The sequence below is a fragment of the Balaenoptera musculus genome, chromosome 13 (genome assembly GCF_009873245.2).
Source record: "Balaenoptera musculus isolate JJ_BM4_2016_0621 chromosome 13, mBalMus1.pri.v3, whole genome shotgun sequence".
Lineage (NCBI taxonomy): Eukaryota > Metazoa > Chordata > Mammalia > Artiodactyla > Balaenopteridae > Balaenoptera > Balaenoptera musculus.
The window spans coordinates 63,752,007-63,771,054 of record NC_045797.1 but is presented as its reverse complement, the minus strand read 5'-3'; the positions used below and the strand labels follow the sequence as shown (position 1 = coordinate 63,771,054).

General features: G+C 40.1%; 1 protein-coding gene across 8 annotated transcripts in view; it reads left to right on the top strand.

Moving 5' to 3' along the window:
* LTBP1 (latent transforming growth factor beta binding protein 1) overlaps positions 1–19,048 on the top strand; it is a 418,216-nt gene that overhangs the window by 256,942 nt on the left and 142,226 nt on the right. For 5 of the 8 annotated variants that reach the window (XM_036872897.1, XM_036872896.1, XM_036872900.1 and 2 more), the window contains 3 exons: positions 5,863–5,985; positions 14,842–15,009; positions 17,763–17,987. In XM_036872897.1, the coding sequence (XP_036728792.1) occupies positions 5,863–5,985; positions 14,842–15,009; positions 17,763–17,987 (516 nt within the window). The remainder of the gene's footprint in view (positions 1–5,862; positions 5,986–14,841; positions 15,010–17,762; positions 17,988–19,048) is intronic. The other 3 variants (XM_036872899.1, XM_036872902.1, XM_036872903.1) reach the window with 1 other exon arrangement.

Genomic DNA, 19,048 nt, shown 5'->3' with positions numbered 1-19,048 from the left:
CCCCATGTTTTGTTCTTAATGCATTTGTGAATCTTTAATTTCCTTCAGTTTATTTATAAAGGTCTTAAAGAGCCTGACTACCTCAGAAAGTCATTTAGATAATTGCTCATGTTTCATATTAATTTCTGGGGTTCTAAATTTAAAAACACGGGGCATAAGTTTTTTGCCTTTTTTTTAAACACAAAGGATATAAACTATCTAGCCACCCACAGTCCTCTCAGGAACGAAGCAGGGGATGGAAGAATGAAGTGGCAAAAAATAAGAGAATTCCTATCCAATTTTTAGATTTCAAATTTGGCCTATTAGGAATGAACAATTTATGAATGGAATGCTTTTTAAAGTTTTATTTGTGAGTGAGTTGTTGAAACCTGGAATATGATTTTTCACAGAAATAATGTCAGTGATTTTCAAATTTTCTTTACAAATGCCATCTTAGAAGTTCAGTTTTTGAAGCAGATGTAAAGGAACTGCCTTGCTTAAAAGAGGTGTGTAGGGTGCCCAGTCTCCAGGGACAGGTCCGCAGGTCACAGTTAAGTCTGATGAATTACCTTAACGCCCCGCTCAGACATGGTGATGCTAGGACTCTAGTCTGCAGATCACAAACCACACACAGCCCCGAACTCAGCAATCTGGGGAACCTAGTCTGTTTTGCTTCTTGCTCAGGCCAAAGCACAGTCTCAGAGACAGCAGGAGACCATCCAGAGGTAGACAATATAGAGGCTGAGTTGAGTGAATGCAGCCCTTCAAGTCCCCTCATGGAGCAAGCACTCACCTCCACTCCATCATTCCTCAGACAACTTTACTTTAAGATCGTCCTTTCTGTACTTATAAAGTCATATTTTCATCCCCTGTGTGTGAGTTTTTCAGTGAGGGCATTATTGACAATTTTCTTTGTCAAGGGGGACTAACCACACTTTGTTCATTTCCCTAGTGTCCACCCAGTGAGTGTTCCCCAGTCCTTGGAACAACCCAAAGTGTCCCATAGCTAAGCATACCCCACTTTGAGAATCAACTGAGAGGGAAGCAATTTTATTGACCTACAACATCCCTATAGGGATTTACATTGTAGGAGAGATTGCTTTTAGATCTAAATGGCTACTAAATATACGAAAAGGAAATACAGGTCAAAACCACAATGAGATAACACTACACTCCCGCTCGATGACTAAAATGAAAAAGACCGACAGTAATTTGTTGAGGATGTGGAGCAATTGGTACTGGAAATGGAAACTGACATAAGCACTTTGGACAACTGTTTGACAATATTTATTGAAGTAAATAAACATGAGCCTTATTTAGTGACCCAGAAATTTTACTCCTAGATATATACCCAAGAGAAATGAGTGCCTAGGCCTACCAAAAGACATACATATAAGAATGTTCACAGGTGCATGGTTGGAAATAACCCCCCAAATGTCTCTCAACAGTAGAACAGATAAATTAACTTTGTACTCACACAATAAAATGTAACAGAGCGATGAAAAATGAACTGTATGCAACAACATTGATGAATCTCTTAGGCATAACAAAGTCAGACAAAAGAATATATACAATATGATTCCCTTTATATGAAGTTTAAGAACAGCTAAGACTAATCAACAATGATGGGAATCAGGATAGTAGTTACCTGTGGGGGCAAAGAGGTTGACTGGGAAGGGACATGAAGTGCCTTCTGAGGCATTGGGAATGTTCTAAGTCATGGTCTGGGTGGTGGTTATACAGTATGTGCTCACACACATGTATACACATATGTACTTGCATGTATACATGTATGTATATACAAAAACCTCATATAGTTGTACACTTAAGATTGATATACTTAGCTGGATGTAACTTTAAAAAGAAAAAATCTTGGAAATTTAATTAATCTCTAATTTATGGTATTTTCTAGAATATGATAAAAATAAATTGAGGTGGTTGAGGGAAATGGGAGTTTTTCTGGAAGCTGTGAGAGTGTATCCATGCTTCTGGGTTTCTGGAGCCAAAATTAGGGGAAGTGGTATTGCTAGTGGCACAAGCTGATTAGAATAGAGATGGTAGGAAAAGGGAAGGGAAAATTTTATATGATTCCTCTTCTTCACTCTACTTCTTCCTTTCTGTAGCCATGGTGTTTTTGTTTAAGCCTTAATTTCTGTCCTCCATTCCCATGGCATCATGGTCGAAGTGGTGGGCAATGTTGAGAGTCAAAGAGGGGACATTGGAGGAGAGCATAAGGCAGTGGTTGTGTATCAGGTATCTATGCTTTGTGGGGGACAAACACCACCTTAACCTGCAGGGAGGTTAGCCAGCAGGGAGACTGGATGGTACTGTCATAGAAACTTCCAGATAAGGGAAAATTCTGGGTCCCAAGAGATAAACATGGAAGGTGTAATAGTACAGTCAATGAACAGGAGTAAAAGCCCCTCAGAGAAAGAGGAAGGCTGATGGTCACACCCTAGTGGGAACATGAGGAGAAACAGTGGTCCAGCCTTTTTGACCACAACTGGCTGGTTACCCAAATTTGAGGTTTAAGTGGGGACATACAGTAGGGGCTTGGCTTGTACCACGTAAGCCCCAACTGGACTTGGCACTCTTCCTGGTCCTTCATGGTGGTTCTCTTAAAGGGAATGAGTTATAGGGGGATATTTTCAATTACATGCTGTGCATAAATGTGCGTTATAATACAACACACACTCTGATCAAAAGTAAGATGGGCAGGTGCTGGACCATATGCTGGTCCAGGTGTCATCTAGCTATACCAATTTCCAGCTGCATGCAAGCTGGAATGCTGTAGAATTTACATAACAAACATGGGTTGTCATTTGAATATCATGGAAAATGTCATATTGTCATGTGTCGGGTAAAATATGTCCATGTAGATATCTTTGGCTACGTAGAATATGAAATATAAGCAAATAGTGATTTATTGCAGGCTGCATTTGCCTTTTTATGTGACGATTCTGCTAGTAATGTTTTGCTACCATGGCGTTCAGTTTAATGTAGAAAATTAACATTTTAGGATCCTTAATAGAAGTTTTATTAGAATTAATGATTGAGAGAAGTAAATATAATTTCACATGGAAACACTAATAGCCAAGTCTGTTAACTGTTAAGCTTCATAAGCCACCCTGAATAAAATAGATGACTACTAATTCTTTTTTACTTTTAACTTGTCACATTCTGTGTATTTTTAATTACCTTTGAAAATGACTCTATAATCTTTTTTAAAAAATTGCCACATTTTTGTCTCTCCTCTTCCAAATCATTTTGATTTCCTCTTGGGCCACTGACTTAGTCCCTTTGGGCTGCTGTAACAAAATACCACCAACTGGGAAGCTTAGAAACAGCAGGTATTTATTGCTCACAGTTCTGGAGGCGGGTAAGTCCCAGATCAAGGCACCAGCATGGCCACCTTCTGGTGAGAGCCCTCTACCGGTTACAGATGTCTCCATTGTGTCCTCAAATGGTGGAAGGGACTAGGGATCTCTCTGGAGCCCCTTTTATAAGGCAGTAATCCCATTCAGGAGGGTTCTTCCCTCATGACTGAAACACCCCGCAAGGGCCTCACCTACTAATACCGTCACCTTTAGGGAGGGTTAGGATTTCAACATATGAATCTGGCGGTGGGGTGGGGGGCACAAAACGTTGAGACCATAGCAATCACCACATGCAGATGACCTTGAGGCTCTGTTTCCAGCGATACTTTCCTTTCACTTTATTCCTGAATCTGCTGCTGTGGCTGGATATTTATACAATACTTGAGTATCCCAGCATGACCTTCTAGTGTAAAACTTACCTCTTTTTAAAAATTTTTTTAACATCTTTATTGGAGTATAATTGCTCCACAATGGTGTGTTAGTTTCTGCTTTATAACAAAGTAAATCGGCTGTACATATACACATATCCCCATATCTCCTCCCTCTTGTGTCTCCCTCCCACCCTCCCTATCCCACCCCTCTAGGTGGTCACAAAGCACCGAGCTGATCTCCCTGTGCTATGCAGCTGCTTCCCACTAGCTATTGATTTTACGTTTGGTAGTGTATATATGTCCATGCCACTCTCTCGCTTCGTCCCAGCTTACCCTTCCCCCTCCCCATGTCCTCAAGTCCATTCTCTGCGTCTGCATCTTTATTCCTGTCCTGCCCCTAGGTTCTTCAGAACCATTTTTCTTTTTTTTTAGATTCCATATATATGTGTTAGCATGTGGTATTTGTTTTTCTCTTTCTGACTTACTTCACTCTGTATGACAGTCTCTAGGTCCATCCGCCTCACTACAAATAACTCAATTTCGTTTCTTTTTATGGCTGAGTAATATTCCATTGTATATATGTACCACATCTTCTTTATCCATTCATCTGTCGATGGACACTTAGGTTGCTTCCATGTCCTGGCTATTGTAAATAGTGCTGCAATGAACATTGTGGTACATGACTCTTTTTGAATTATGGTTTTCTCAGGGTATATGCCCAGTAGTGGGATTGCTGGGTCGTATGATAGTTCTATTTTTAGTTTTTTAAGGAACCTCCATACTGTTCTCCATAGTGGCTGTATCAATTTACATTCCCACCCACAGTGCAAGAGGGTTCCATTTTCTCCACACCCTCTCCAGCATTTATTGTTTGTAGATTTTGTGATGATGGCCATTCTGACTGGTGTGAGGTGATACCTCATTGTAGTTTTGATTTGCATTTCTCTAATGATTGGTGATGTTGAGCATTCTTTCATGTGGAAAACTTATCTCTTCATCTGCCTTTTTCCTTCACAGAACTTTCTACAAAACCAATAGTGTCTTTTCCTCTTTGCTCAGATTAGAAGCCTCAAGGGCATCTTTGACCCTCTTCTAATCCAGTGCCCGTGTTGGCCAGTCAAACACCAAACACCATGCACTGTCAGTTGTTCCTTCAAAAACAAACAAACAAAAAACAAAACTTCATTCCTTCTCTTCCTGATTATTCTCACTAACCTGGCTTGTCACCAGTCTCATACGTGCTTTATTCCTTCAGTGATCAAACTTTTAATCTCATCTCACCAAGCCATGTGCTGGCCAGATGTGTTTCCCTAGAGCCCGCCCTTGATTATATCTTCCTCCTGCTCACAAACCTTTCGTATATTTCCCTGTTTTCAATAAAATTGGATCCAAACCTAGCCTGGCTTTAACCAGCTCTTTTTCCAACTATTCACCTTCCTGAAACTTCATTTCCAGCCAACGGTTTGACTCATGATTTCCTGATCCCTTTCCTTCTCCAGTCTCTGTCGCTCATGCTCTGATGTCCACCCATGTAGATCATTCACCCCTTCCTGCCCATCCATCTGGCTTCTCCCCCAATTCAACACCTGATGAAGTCTTACCTCCTTCTCCATGCTGCAGTCTCCCTTACCTCCACCTTCCTTTAGTAGCTCTTATTTGTCTATACAGGCAATTTCATAATTTAATTTCTTCAGGTTTATGACCTTTCTTCTGATTGTGATAACGATTTTCCCTTCTTTAATTTTTACATAGTTATAGGCACAACTAGACTATAAGTGTCTCCAGGGCGAGAGTCTTCGCCTTACCTGTATGCCCTATAATACTTAAAAAACACTAACACTAAAATATAAGCTCTGTGAAGGCTGGCATCTTTGGTCAGTTTTGTTCACTGGTAAGTCTCTAGTATCTAGCATAGAACCAGGTACATAGTAGGTGCATAGTAAATATTTGCTAAACTGTAGATGTTCAGTAAATGTTTGATTTGATTAAACTGGTGCTGCATTAAAAGTTGCTTGCATCTCTTACTTACTATAACTGAGAGGTGTTATAGTGATAAAGACAGGGAATGCAATTTACAGCCAGAATCTGTTCCATAGAGCTTGACTTCTCTTTCTAAAAGAATTGTTTTCCTGCAGATATTAATGAATGCCAACTACAGGGTGTGTGCCCTAATGGTGAGTGTTTGAATACGATGGGCAGCTATAGATGTACCTGCAAAATAGGATTTGGGCCAGATCCTACCTTCTCAAGTTGTGTTCGTAAGTAATGATCACTTTTTATTACTATTTTGCATCTGGTTTTTTTTGGGGGGGTGGGAACTGGGAAGTATCCAAAAGAAGGTAAATACTCAGCGGTCAACTGAATACTGTAAATATGCAGGAAAATGTCATTAAAATGACAGGAGGGAGGAGGCGGCCTGATATACTACAATAAATCTATGTTTATTTTAAAAATGCATTTTTATTGTGTTCAGAAAAAATGACAGCTTAAACTTAAGGTAGAGAACAAGCACACAGAGGAATTATACTTATGCAAAGAAAACAGTTAATTAAAATTAGCATACCTAAGACATGAAAACAGATTTTTCCTTCATGAGTATTTTAATCATTATTTAGGTGGAGTGAAACTTTGTCCCAGCTTCTGTCTTTAATTAGTCCAAATTCTGAGTCACTTCTGTCTGATTTAATGAGGTTTCACTGTACTTTCTTGGTTAGAAGAGTCTGGGAAATAGTTAGCAAGGCTCTGTGTTTCAGATTTTTTTATTCAGTTCTAATTTCAAATATTCTATTCTGTTGTCCTCAAAAACCACTGATATGTATCCCTGAAGCTAAACTATTTTGCCTTACAAATCTGTCTCTAAGATTTTTTTTTTTAACTTGTTAAGGATAAAAATCCTCCATCAAATCTTATGTTCTAATATTGGTACAGAAAATGTAGTTTCTCCGAAAAGACACTCTTGCCACAAAACCTAATCCAGTGTAATCAATACAGATCACCTGACAATTAGAGATGTATGCATTTTAGATGTAAAGTGCTCAGACACAGCATTTTTTAAGACTACCTTATTTTTAGGGTACTTGTGCCCATTATTACAAAGTAGGTAAATGCAACAGATTTTTCAAAGTCACATACGATTAAAGGTTAAACATTTAAAACTAATGCATGGCAGAAAACTGTCGAGATAATGTTAAGAGCAATCCTGCATTAATTTTTGTCTTGCTAGGTTTTTGTTTTTATTTACCTGTTTTTATAATGTGGCATTGGTATATGTTAAGTTGTATCTTTCTGGTCCCCAGTTTTAAATTTGTCATATCATCAAGGCATATTTTTCATGAAGGTACCATCGTTTGCTTTTAACTGTGCATCTCTAACTCTGTGCCCTAAGGTGATGGATAGACATGGTGAAATAAAGACAAATGTAATAAAATAAAAATGGCAATCTCATTCATTACTTTTAGATGAGTTTGTTGAGTGTTTTGGAACATTGTTACTAATTGCTACTATTTTCCTTTGAAACCTGTCAAATACAGATTAGGAAATTTTGCACATAAGTTCCTCCGTGTTCTTTCACAGGCAGTTCTGATCATAAAGCAGGCAGACACCTAATTATAGGGCTTTTTTTGGCGGGTGGTAAAATTAGACTGTAAAATTATGCTTGCATACAAGGTACACTTGAAAACTGATGCAAGGATTTGGAAATTTCAGGCCAAAAATCACATTGTTGACAATATCCAGATAATTTAGGGATAACTTCTGGCTGATTGGAATTACATGAGTAGAGTATTGTAAATACAGTTGTATAATTTAAGCATAAAAGATTTTTAGAGTTTGAATATAGAATTTGCTGTGAATATTTGTTTTTCCTTAAATAATTTGCTTTGTAGTCTGGTTAAAATTACTACATTGAACGTTGTAGATTAGGTACACTTAGAGGACTGGTCGCAAAGTGTTTTATTTGACTAGATCTGATGTCTAGAGCTAAGGGCAGACATCCAGGTTTTAATAAGATTGTAGAAACCTGCCAATGAGATATTTGAAACACACTCTCCTTAGCATTTATTTTCCCTGTCATTGCCCAGATAATACTGAACTTATAAACAACCATCCATTCGTATTTGAAAAATAAATAATTCAATTTTATGGTTCAGCTACAACAGCTGAAACGATAAGTATTAGGAGACGTTTGTTGCTAGTTAAATGTTCCCGTTTAGAGTCTGAAGTTAAAACCTGGGCTCTTTACCAGCGTTGAGTGGGCAGATTTATTTCTCTTTCCTCTGAATTTACCACATGTAATATCATAGAGATATGTAAAATCTTTCAGGATTTGTGACTTGGTTCAATCCAGTCTGATTTGTGGGTGAACCATATTTTGAAGAAGTTGATAGGGACGTCTGAAGAGCAAGAATGTCTTGAGAAAGAATGAGGGGAGAAGGTGATACTTACCAAGTAGGGGAAAAAAGTACTGGCAAGTTGGTGGTACCCTTGATAGTCATGGGGGAAGTAGCAGAAGGAGACCGGGGGTCACACATGCGCACATACGCATGCACAGATGCGCACACAGACGCACAAAGGCACTGAGCAAAGCTATCTATCATTTGGAGTAAATGCTCTTGCAAGATATAAAAACAGCCTTGGATAGACCGTGGAAGCAGATGGAGGAGATTGACCACGTTTGCTCAGGCAGCATGAATTTAGGGCACATCCAGGCCATAAAAGGTGTGGCTGACTCTGTGAACTCAGAGAAATGCACTTGGCAGTGGCCGAGGAGCAGTGGGAAGCTCTCCCTGTTCTCGAATACGCGGAGGTGAACACCCTCAGAATTCCTTGACTGCAGCCAAAGGTTGCAACCACTTCACTTTCTCTCCTTGCCCGCGCCCTGCCCTTGACTTAGCCAAGCTGAAAGAAGAAAGTAGGAGGGTTCTGGCGTTTGCTGTCTCTGACCTCTGTGTCTGTGGATGAGGGCGCTGCTGCAGTAGCGTTCTCCAGACCTGCTCCTACCTCGCTGTGGGGAAAGGTGAAACTCCAGGATTTCTCAGAGCCAATCCAAGAAAAGTATAATAACCTGTGCAGTCAGAGTAGGAAAGCTTTCTGACTTTTTAAGCTGCAATTAATTTTCTTCAGAAATTCAAGAGCTCCAGGATGAGCTGGGGAGGGTGTGTCCGCAGGTTCAAAGGGCCCAGGTAAAAGAATTTTGAGCCTGCATATTTGCTGTTTCATAATATTCTTGACCCATGGACTTGGTGCTCACTGACAGAAATAGAGGGTTAGAGAGGAGATGTGCTTCTGCCCTAACTCTGGAAATCATGAGATGCCGAACTCATCCCTTCGAAAAGCCAGTCATATTCATGAACATCATTTCTTTTTAGTTTCTGCAGCTTCCTTATGATATGAATTATTTTACATAATAGGAAACTGAAGCTAGGAGAGTTTAAGTAACTTTTCAAGATCATATAGCTTGTAAATGACATTTGAGGTTTAAAATTGGGTTTTGTGCCTCTAACTTTAGGATTCTAGATCAGGGATTGGCAAATTATAGCCCATGGGCAAAATCTGTCCCACCGTCTGTTTTTGTAAATAGGTTTATTGGAACACAGCCATGTCCATTCATTTACATACTGTCTAAGGCTGCTTTCACGCTGCCGTGGCAGAGCTGAGAAGTTGAAACAGAGACCAAATGGGCCACAAAGCCTAAAATATTTATCTTGCCTTTCACAGAGAAAATTTGCTGACTTTTGGGCTAGATCAATGCTGTCCAATAGAACTTTCTGTGATGATAGACAGTGCAGATACAGAACATTTCTGATGTGATAGACACTAGTCACAAGTGGCTGGTGTGACTAAGGAATTGAATTTTAAATTGTATCTCATTTAAATTTTATCGAAGTAGTAGTATGTGGCTAGGGGCTAACAAATTGGATCTCATAGTTCTAGATCCTTTTTTTTTTTTTTTATAAAGCTGACTGGGTAAATGACTGCTAGATCTCTCTAGCAGAGAGAGAAAAATGGGCTTTCCTTTCTGACTTGGTGGTTTTGTCCATGGTGATGTTGTTCTCCCCAGAAATGAGGCTGGGAGCCTCTGTGTCACCTCTGACTCTGTCATCTCCTTTGGTCTCCAAGAAAGTCATTAGATCTTCATAATCGATTTTATGCCTTTTCCTTTCTTCCCACCTCCTCTGTGGCTGTCTCAGCTTACGCTCCTAGTTTTCCTCACTTAGCGGTCTCACAGCATCATGGCCTTGAGGTTGTACAGACAGATCTGTGCCAACTGTTTGCTCCCATATAAAAGCAGTAACAACCAAAACCGTGACAGTAATGTAGTAATCTTTACTGTGTACTTACTAAGTGCCAGGCACTGTGATAAGTACTTTATATGGATTATCAAATAAAATACTTACAAGATTTCTATGAAGCTTGTAGTGGTGTTCTTCCTGTTTCAGAAATGAAGAAGTTGAGGCACAGAGAGTTTAAGGATCTTTCCAAAAGTCACACAGCCTATAAGCGGTAGAGCCCAAATTTGAAACTCAATTTGTCTCACTCCACAAGCTGAACCTTTAATCAGGAAGAGGAAACTGGTCTAAATTGACAGGAGCAAGTCATCTATTTAAGCGGAGCCACTATTTAGTCTCACTGTAAAATGCTGGTCTGACTCTGCAATGGCCTCAGAAGCATTGTTTTTTTTTAAATTTTGGTTCTCGCAGAATTTATTTTTAATAACCCGTTTCCTGAAAAGGGTGCCTGTGGGCTCTTACTTCCCTAGGAAAGTCATCTGTCACTCCTTCTAACAGTGTTACTTGCTCCCCACACCTGCATCCCAGCACTCATCCCATTGGGACTTTAAGCTTTAATGGCATGAAACTCTAATGTGGAATTTCATCCAAGAAGTGAATAAGTATATTGGAGGTGTTTGGGGGAGGTGGGGAGTGAAAACAAACTAGTAGGAGAGGCTAGCTTATATGCTGTCTCCTCAAGTCTTCTCTGTTTTTCAGCTTCTTCCAAGTACCAGGTTAATTTATATCTGCTTAATAATATTTACATTTATGTTTGAATTGATAAGAGCAGCATGGCTTTGAAAGTATAATCAGAGTTGGTTGTACGACCCTATAATTAAGTACAAGTTGGTTAATACGTTATTGGGGAGCCCAAATGTGAGAACCATAGCATCTTACCTTCTTACGGTGGTTTGTTATGGAATCACCGTCAGCACTGGATATATGGTGAAGATTCAATACTATACTTGGGTATAGAGCTATATGTTTATTTCTTTGGAAGATTTTTCCCATGTCTGTCACCAGGAGCAAAAGATTTGTTTTCCTGACTGACTGATGTGGCATTTCTAGTAGGGTTTATGCTTCTGAAATGTTTTTCCCTCTATACAGAGTACCTGAATCTGTGCACCTGAATCTTAGCAACACATCCTACAAAAAAATACAATCTGCAAAACCCATATTTCAGGGTACCTACATATATGAACCTACCAGCACGCTTTGTAATTCCTCTCATTACTCTGTCCCATTCCCATTTCCACCAATTCTTTAGCAATCTTTGGGCAATATTGATTTTTTTTAGTATAGTGTAAATCCTTATGATGCAATAGACTATAATCGTGTTTATTATATTTTAAATAATAAATGTAGTATACTAATGAATTAGCCTTTACAACCAGCCTTTCAATCTGTGGTTAAAGATACTCAGAGAGTAGAAACACCAATCATGCATCATTCTAGGTAGCATCTTGTTCCTGGGTTTATGTATCATGTTGAATGTGAAAATGCTAGAGGTGTTTAATGAAATAAGTAAATTGCCATATAAGTCATTTGAAATGATAAAAGAATAACAGGTGACTTAGGCATTAAAATAGAGGCCATTTTAAAGGGCACATCCTGTTAGAAATCTGAGGGAGGCATAAATTAACACTTTTTGATCCACATAATTGTAGAGCAAAGAAAATTTGAATCATAGGAGCATTAGTAAAATTTAGGTATGTAAACCAGACCTTTCCAATGGCTTCCTCCTGGGATTTCTTCCATCTTTGAAGGAGCAGATTTTTTTATTAGTTAATGGTTTATTCTTATGTGTGCTTGGGGCGAAGCACAATGTTTAGTTGCAACATGGTCTGATGTTCCCTGACACACCAACAGCTGAGTTTTGATGACTCTGTGAAACAATGATTCTTATTCCCCTAAAGACCCCCACTTGAAGTGTGTTGGAAGCTGTCATGAAAAAGAAAAACACCAGTACCCTAGCACTTAGGGAGAATCTCTGGGTTAGGAAATGATGCAAGGACAAAAACCTATAAAACAGAGACCTTTCAGGAGAAGATGTTTAGGAGGAATTAGCTTGTTTGACTTCTGTCATTATTCTCCACATGATAAAATGCCTAAAATTTTGCTTCTTCTGTGTGTGTGTGTGCGCCACGCATGGAGCCTGAACCAGAGACTTGCTTTAATGAACAAGCAATCTCTTATAATTCACTTACACACAAATACACATACTAATCCCTTAAAAACTGAATTGCTGATTTGGAGTTTGGGGTTAATCTGGGCGGTAGGCCTGATATGTTACTTTAAAGTAGAGTCCTTGGATGGAGGAGCAGAGTAAGTGTCACAGGGATGGTGCCTAAGGTAGTATCACTACCCTGGATATGAGGGCGAGGTGGATACCAGGGAGTGAGCGTGGACAAGTCAGCGCAAGGGGCCAACGTCACCGTCTGCCAATGTCCAGGGTTTGGGGAAACTCTCTGCTCTGCTTTAAAAGGCCCTTGTTCTTGGGATCTAGAACTAACCTTAATGCGATTAGTGTTATAATTAATCCCTACCACGTGTAAAATAGGCTCTTGTGAGTTGACCTGATGTTGTTTCTATGGAAATATGTGTTGTGAATTCCAAACACTTTGGTTGGAGAAGAAATTTTGGAGCAAAATCCTTGGTGAGCTGATTATCCTAGGACTATGTATATGTTCTTAAGATTATACAACTTACATATAGAGGCAGACACACACCCATATGCTATATAAGTGATGGTCAGTCATTCCAGAAACTTATCCTTTTGGGGGTAATAACCATACTCTTAAGTTTTCTTTTTCTTCTGTGACCTTTAATCTTTCATAGCTGACTTGCACAGACTCCAGAAAGTGAGTAGGAGAAGGGAGAGGAAAAGACTCAAACTTCTCCCTTTTACCACATTTTTAGTAGTCTTGGGCAAACCTGGCCTTATTGGAGGAACTAAGTTTTGAAGCCTTAGGAAGGTCTCCTCTGCTCCACCCTCCAACTCACCTATATCCTTTTTTCGACTGTTTTCACTTTGTTGAAATTCTACCACTACAGCAGTGATCAAGTCGTGTACAAATGCCCTTGAGAGGATGGAGATACCTGCTTTTATTAATAAGGCAGGCTGACGTGTATTTTGTGTCTACTCTGAACCACACTTTTAGCATATGATATTTTGAGTCTATACATTGAGCTTGTCACCTGTAAGTGAGGGAGTTATTGAGGCTCAGCCAGTGTATTAGTTAGCGTTCTCTCCAGAGAAATGGAGCCAATAGCGTGGGTGGATGAGAAGGGATTTTTAAGGAATTGGCTCACATGAATGTGGAGGTTGGCAAGCCCCAATCTGCAGGGTAGGCTGGCAGCCTGGAGGTCCTGGGAACAGCTAATGTTGCAGCCAGAGTCTGAAGGCTGTCTGCTGGCAAAATTCCTTCTTCCTCTGGGGAGATCAGTCTCTTTTTCTCCTAAGGCCTTCAGCTGCTTGGATAAGGCGCACCCACATCCTGGAGAGTCATCTGCTTGACTCAAAATCTACTAATTTAAATGTTAATCTCATGTAGAAAATACCTTCACATCAAACATTCAGACCTGTCTTGACCAGCTGTCTAGGTTCCGTGGCCCAGTCAAGTTGACACATAAACCATTGCAGCCAGTCAAAGTGACTTCCGTAGGTTATATTGCTGGCAAGTGGTAGACCCACTATGTGAGCCCAGGTCCGTCTGGCTCTAAAAACCCTTGCTCTCTTCACTGTGCTTTAGTGCTTTCATTGAATCAGGTTGTTTCTTGTAGCGGAGATGTCAGTCGTTTTGTGGGAATGAAAATTTAGCTCTGAGCGGGAAAGGAAGGTGATTTGGAAGTGCCAGGTGCTAGAGGAATTGGGTAAGGGAAAGACAAATTGGGAAAAGCTCATTCGGACGGTGATGCAGTAGAGAAGAGCTTTTGTTGACATGGGGAATGAACAGAGAGGTGACCATCAAGCTTGGTCTATTCAGCAGTGTTGACTTGGCCTGGAACTGGCTCTGCAGAACATTCTCCATGCACATTTACTCTAGAAATGATCTTTGTGAAGGCAGGGATGTGTCTTTTCTTATTCTCATATTGCTGTATGTGCCCAGTAGCTGTTAGATAATGAAGTCTCATCTACTAAATTATAGAAGAAGAATCAGAATGAGAACTTAGGTATTGGATGACTGTGGGCCGATGTGCTTTTGTGATGTTTCCTGAGGGGTTGAGGATGTCATCTGTTCCTTCTCTGGTGTGCTGTCTGGCTGGACCGGGGGCCTTGTGTGGCATTGCCAGTCAGAAGCTGTCCTCTGCCTCCCATTTGCTGGTCGCTGGCCTAGGATGAGACCGGATAGGGCCCTGCAGGCTCTCACGGTCCTCCAAGCAAGAAGAGTGATAGCTGATCTGTAGTATCTACTATGTTCAGTTCCTGATTTTCCATGATACCTGGCTGTTTACCAAATTCTGCCCTAGAACTACCTCTCTTATGGCTAAATACAAGACAACAAAATGAGGTAGTGATTTGATAATTAAGTTTATAGTTAGGTTTATTTGGGCAAGTTTATTTGGTTGAAATTATTTGTTCTCACTCACACACACATAGTTGATTTTCAACACTTACTAAAATGGAAAGAAGGGACCAGAGACAGGGACGTTTGATGTCCTGACTCTAAAACTCATTTGGTCAACTGACCCTAAATCAAGAAGGGTAGTGCCTACATCTAGACAGATTTATTCTGAAGTATGACTTCTAATCCAAACTTTTAGGTTCATTTTACTATTATGTGAAATGTCGAACTGGTTTTTGTCGTTTCTTGGGTGACGTCAGGCCTTATCTCTCTGCTTCAGCGGATACCCCTGTGATCTCTGAGGAGAAAGGGCCCTGTTACCGACTTGTCAGTTCCGGAAGGCAGTGTATGCACCCTCTGTCTGTTCACCTCACCAAGCAACTCTGCTGTTGTAGTGTGGGCAAGGCCTGGGGCCCACACTGTGAGAAATGTCCCCTTCCAGGCACAGGTAAGACATGCCCCGCTGTGTGCTCACATTCATTCCCGGCCACACAAGCACACAGGATGATTTGGGCAGCTTGGGTTATTTGTGGTTTCTGACTTTAAAATTAGTTATTAATAATGCGATGTGTTTTTATCCCTTTTGTAAAAACCATGAACATACGAGGTGAATCAGTGGAAAAAATTACATGCAAAGAGCTTTTCCCATTTGTGTGTAGCATTAGACTTCCTTTTGGATGTTAAGAAAAGCCATTGCGTTTTATCCCTAGCTTCTAGGGCCCTAAGTCTGATGTTTGAAAGTGTGGAGAGACCAGAAGGCCCCTGTTGGACTTGCACTTTCCTGATGATTGCTCACCGCCTGCACAGCAGCTAGACCTGGTTAACTCTTTCACTCGTGTATTGAACAGGCGCCTCTCAGGTCCTGTTAAGAACATTGTGCTTGATTTCTCCAGTTGGAAATGGAGGAAAAAATATATTCACTATGAATATAATTGATTGAATTTATGCTATGAAGATTAATAACTCAAGGGCAGATCCTGCCAAAACTCCCATTGAACCTCTGGGTGGGAGCTGAATATTAAGAAGTGATGATTCTTTATCCTTCAGTTGAGTACATAATGGCCTAATGCCCTGAAAGCATAAATTTATCTAAGTGCCTTGCTTATACCAGGGAGTCATCAACTTCTCAAGCAGGGTCAAGTAGAGTTAAAGAGAAGAGAAAGAAATATACCTGCAAATACTGGGCATGATATCATCAAAAAAGGAGTGGCCCCAGTTTCACTGGCATGGGGTAGGCATAAAAAAAGTCTACTCAGTTTCTTGTTCCATAGCGTGCTTCCCACATAGGGAAGTGTATTAACTCTCACAGGGCCATTTAATGTCTTAAGCCTATAACTTGCACTGTTGCAGACAAGTTTTAAATATAAATTTAACTGTCATGAGCCACGTTTGTTGATGGCTAGGATCAGAAAGAACTGGTAAAGCAGAGAGACAGTATAATGTTGATGGTAGTTTGGTTTACTGGGTAAATTGACACATCTCCAGAAGGCCCTAGTATCCTCCTGTGGGATCTGATCCTCTCAGTATTAAAAAGTAATAATCAATTAAATTCATGATCTTGATAATTCACAGACCCACTTTAAGTTCAATTTTGATAGCTTTGTAACCCTTACATGAAGCATACATCAAGAAGGTAAATGTAACACTGGAAGACTTTTCCATAAAGCGGCAGTAACTAAGTTTGAAAATAATATTAAAGATAAAATTTTGGCACTTAACCAGTTTTAGATGTATGGTGATTTTCATAAGAGTAATGTTAGTTCATTCATGCTTCAAATATTGATAGAAAAACATTTTGCTAGAACATCTATTCTTCCACATGAAAACTGTATTTCATAGTTAAGCATAAAAATGAGTTTCTACCATTTAATGTGTGATCCTTAGAAAAACAAATTTTACCATGTTTTAAGGAGTATTTGGGGGTTTTATTTTTACCGAGAGCTAATTTTAGGTCCAGAACATTCAAGAGGAGATCTCTTGTTCAGTGGAAGTGAAAAGTGACTTATTTTACTTTCAGTTTTAAAAGTAGAAATAAAAACGTTGACCATGAGCTCCTTGGTGTCTGCATTTGGTAACTTGCCTCCAGCGTTGACACCAGAGGGCTTAGGTGGATTGTTCCTCCTCGGGCCACACACTGCCTTGCCGCTCTTGTCTTTCCCCTTGACTCATTCCTGGCGATTATGCGATGGAGGCTAGCAAATCACAGGTCCCCAGTCAACCTTTTTTTTTTTCTTTTTTTAAAGCATACGAAACCACCTTCCTGGCGGGAATAGCAGTTCCGGGGCATAGAATATTTCCTAGCCCTCAGGATAATTCGACCAGTTGGTCATGGTCAGGCTTTTGCTCATTTGTCATCCCTCTCCTTGGAAATACCTACATTCTAACTTGGCGTGTCCTTTTTTCCTTTATTTCTACCCGTCATCTCTTTAGCATGTGTATTTCGCTGGATTCCTTTGCTCCATCCTGAGAATCTCTCTTCAAAGCCACTTGCCCTGTTTCAATCCTTCTTAAACCAGCCTCCCCATATCAGCTGATAATCTCCATCTGGCTGAGTCCTTGGTTCTTCAACTGGAAACCAATTAGGATGATTTCAGCACCTCATTTCCTTCAATAGTGATTTCTTTTTCTTTTTTTTAACCTTCTTGCTAGTCATTTAACTTAGATGTTACTGAGTTCCTGGTTCATAACTAGTGAAATTAGACCAAAGCAAGAGGGAACAGTCTGATTTTTGCTGATATTACACTCCCCCTGAGATATATATAATATATATAGTATGTTCTGTACCTAAAAATCTAATGTATTACATATATTTTATGTGTGTAATACATGATGTGATATAGAATATTAAATAGAAAATATGATATGTATGCTATCTCCTAATTTGTAGCTGACATATGTAATATATATAAAATATGTGCTCTCCAAATGCTATATATGCTATATATATATATATATAAAATTCTGATTGGGTAGGATAAGGAATTAACAGATGGAGAAATGTTTAGTAAAAGAAAGGGTTGGGTTTTTTCTGTAAATATGCAAGTTTGACAGAAATTCAAGCATTTTGCATCTGTTTTTGAAGTTTTTAAATGTAACTATATTAGTGATGATTTATTAAGAGATATTCATCATGCTGTTTTCCTCTGTATAAGTTTGCACTTTTAGATTTTTAAAAGGAATATTTTCCCATCCCAAATCTAGCTGCTTTTAAGGAAATCTGTCCTGGTGGAATGGGTTATACGGTATCTGGCGTTCATAGACGCAGGCCAATCCATCACCATGTAGGTAAAGGACCTGTATTTGTCAAGCCAAAGAACACTCAACCTGTTGCTAAAAGTACTCCTCCACCTCTCCCAGCCAAGGAAGAGCCAGTGGAGGCCCTGACCTTCTCCCGGGAACAGGGGCCAGGAGCGGCGGAGCCAGAAGGTAAGAGTGGAAATGGATCGCGGACCTAGCCATCTGTCTGTGGGTCTTTGCTTTGGTTTCCCCGCTTATAAACTCTAGAACAGGGGTTTTCAGCCTCGGCACTATTGACGATTTGGGGTGGATAGTTCTTTGATGTGAGGGGCTGCTCTGTGCATTGTAGTATGTTTAGCAACATCCCTGGCCTCTAACCTCTAGAAGCCAGTAGCACCCTCCCCCTCCCAGTTGCTACAACCAAAAAGGTGTCCAAGTATCACTAAGTGTCCCCTGAGGGCAGAATTACCCCTGGTTGAGAACCACTGCTGCAGAGTAGTATGTACCTAGCAGGTGGCAGTATTCCACGGTCATCTCAGAACATGGTCTTGTGTTTGGGAGCTACTTTTTCTTGGTGTTTATTCCTGGAGAGTGATTCACATTTTTCAGGGAGTAGCCTGAATTCATTTCTGTGTCTACAGGGCCATTTAATAAATATGTATTTACTTTAAGAAATGGAATCCATAGACTTAAAAAAGTTAAAGCGTCAACTGAGCATCCATGAAATAGAGTCTCACAGGCAGTCAGGGATAAGGGGAAGCAAAATGAAGAAAGACAGGATCAATGAAAGAGATCTTGGAGATCACCTAGTGAAGTCTTTTAATTTACATTTTGAGAAACCAAGACTTAGAGCAACTGACTTGCCGATGTCATACAAAGAGTACGTGATATGACCAAGGAGCACATTTTTCCGAGGAAGTGCTTAAGGCCGCCTACTCCAGAGGGAGACTAGAGACAATGGGCTTTGACTCTCTGGTTCGGAAAGAGGGATTATCTATCTCCGTCTCTCCATAGAAACCAGCATGTCCAATACTTTGAATATCTTTGTCACCACAAAAGTGCTCACCCCAGATGGGAGGAACAAAAATCTTAGCTTTGTGTGGAATAGGTATTGGCTTTAATAAAGCTCCTGTTGGCCTTTCACACTTGATTCTTAGGTCAGAATTCAAGGTGTCCATTTATGGGTTTTGTGAGGAGAGAAGGTGCCCAGGTTAGTGAGGCGCTGGGAGCTTGGCAAGGAAGAGAGGTCT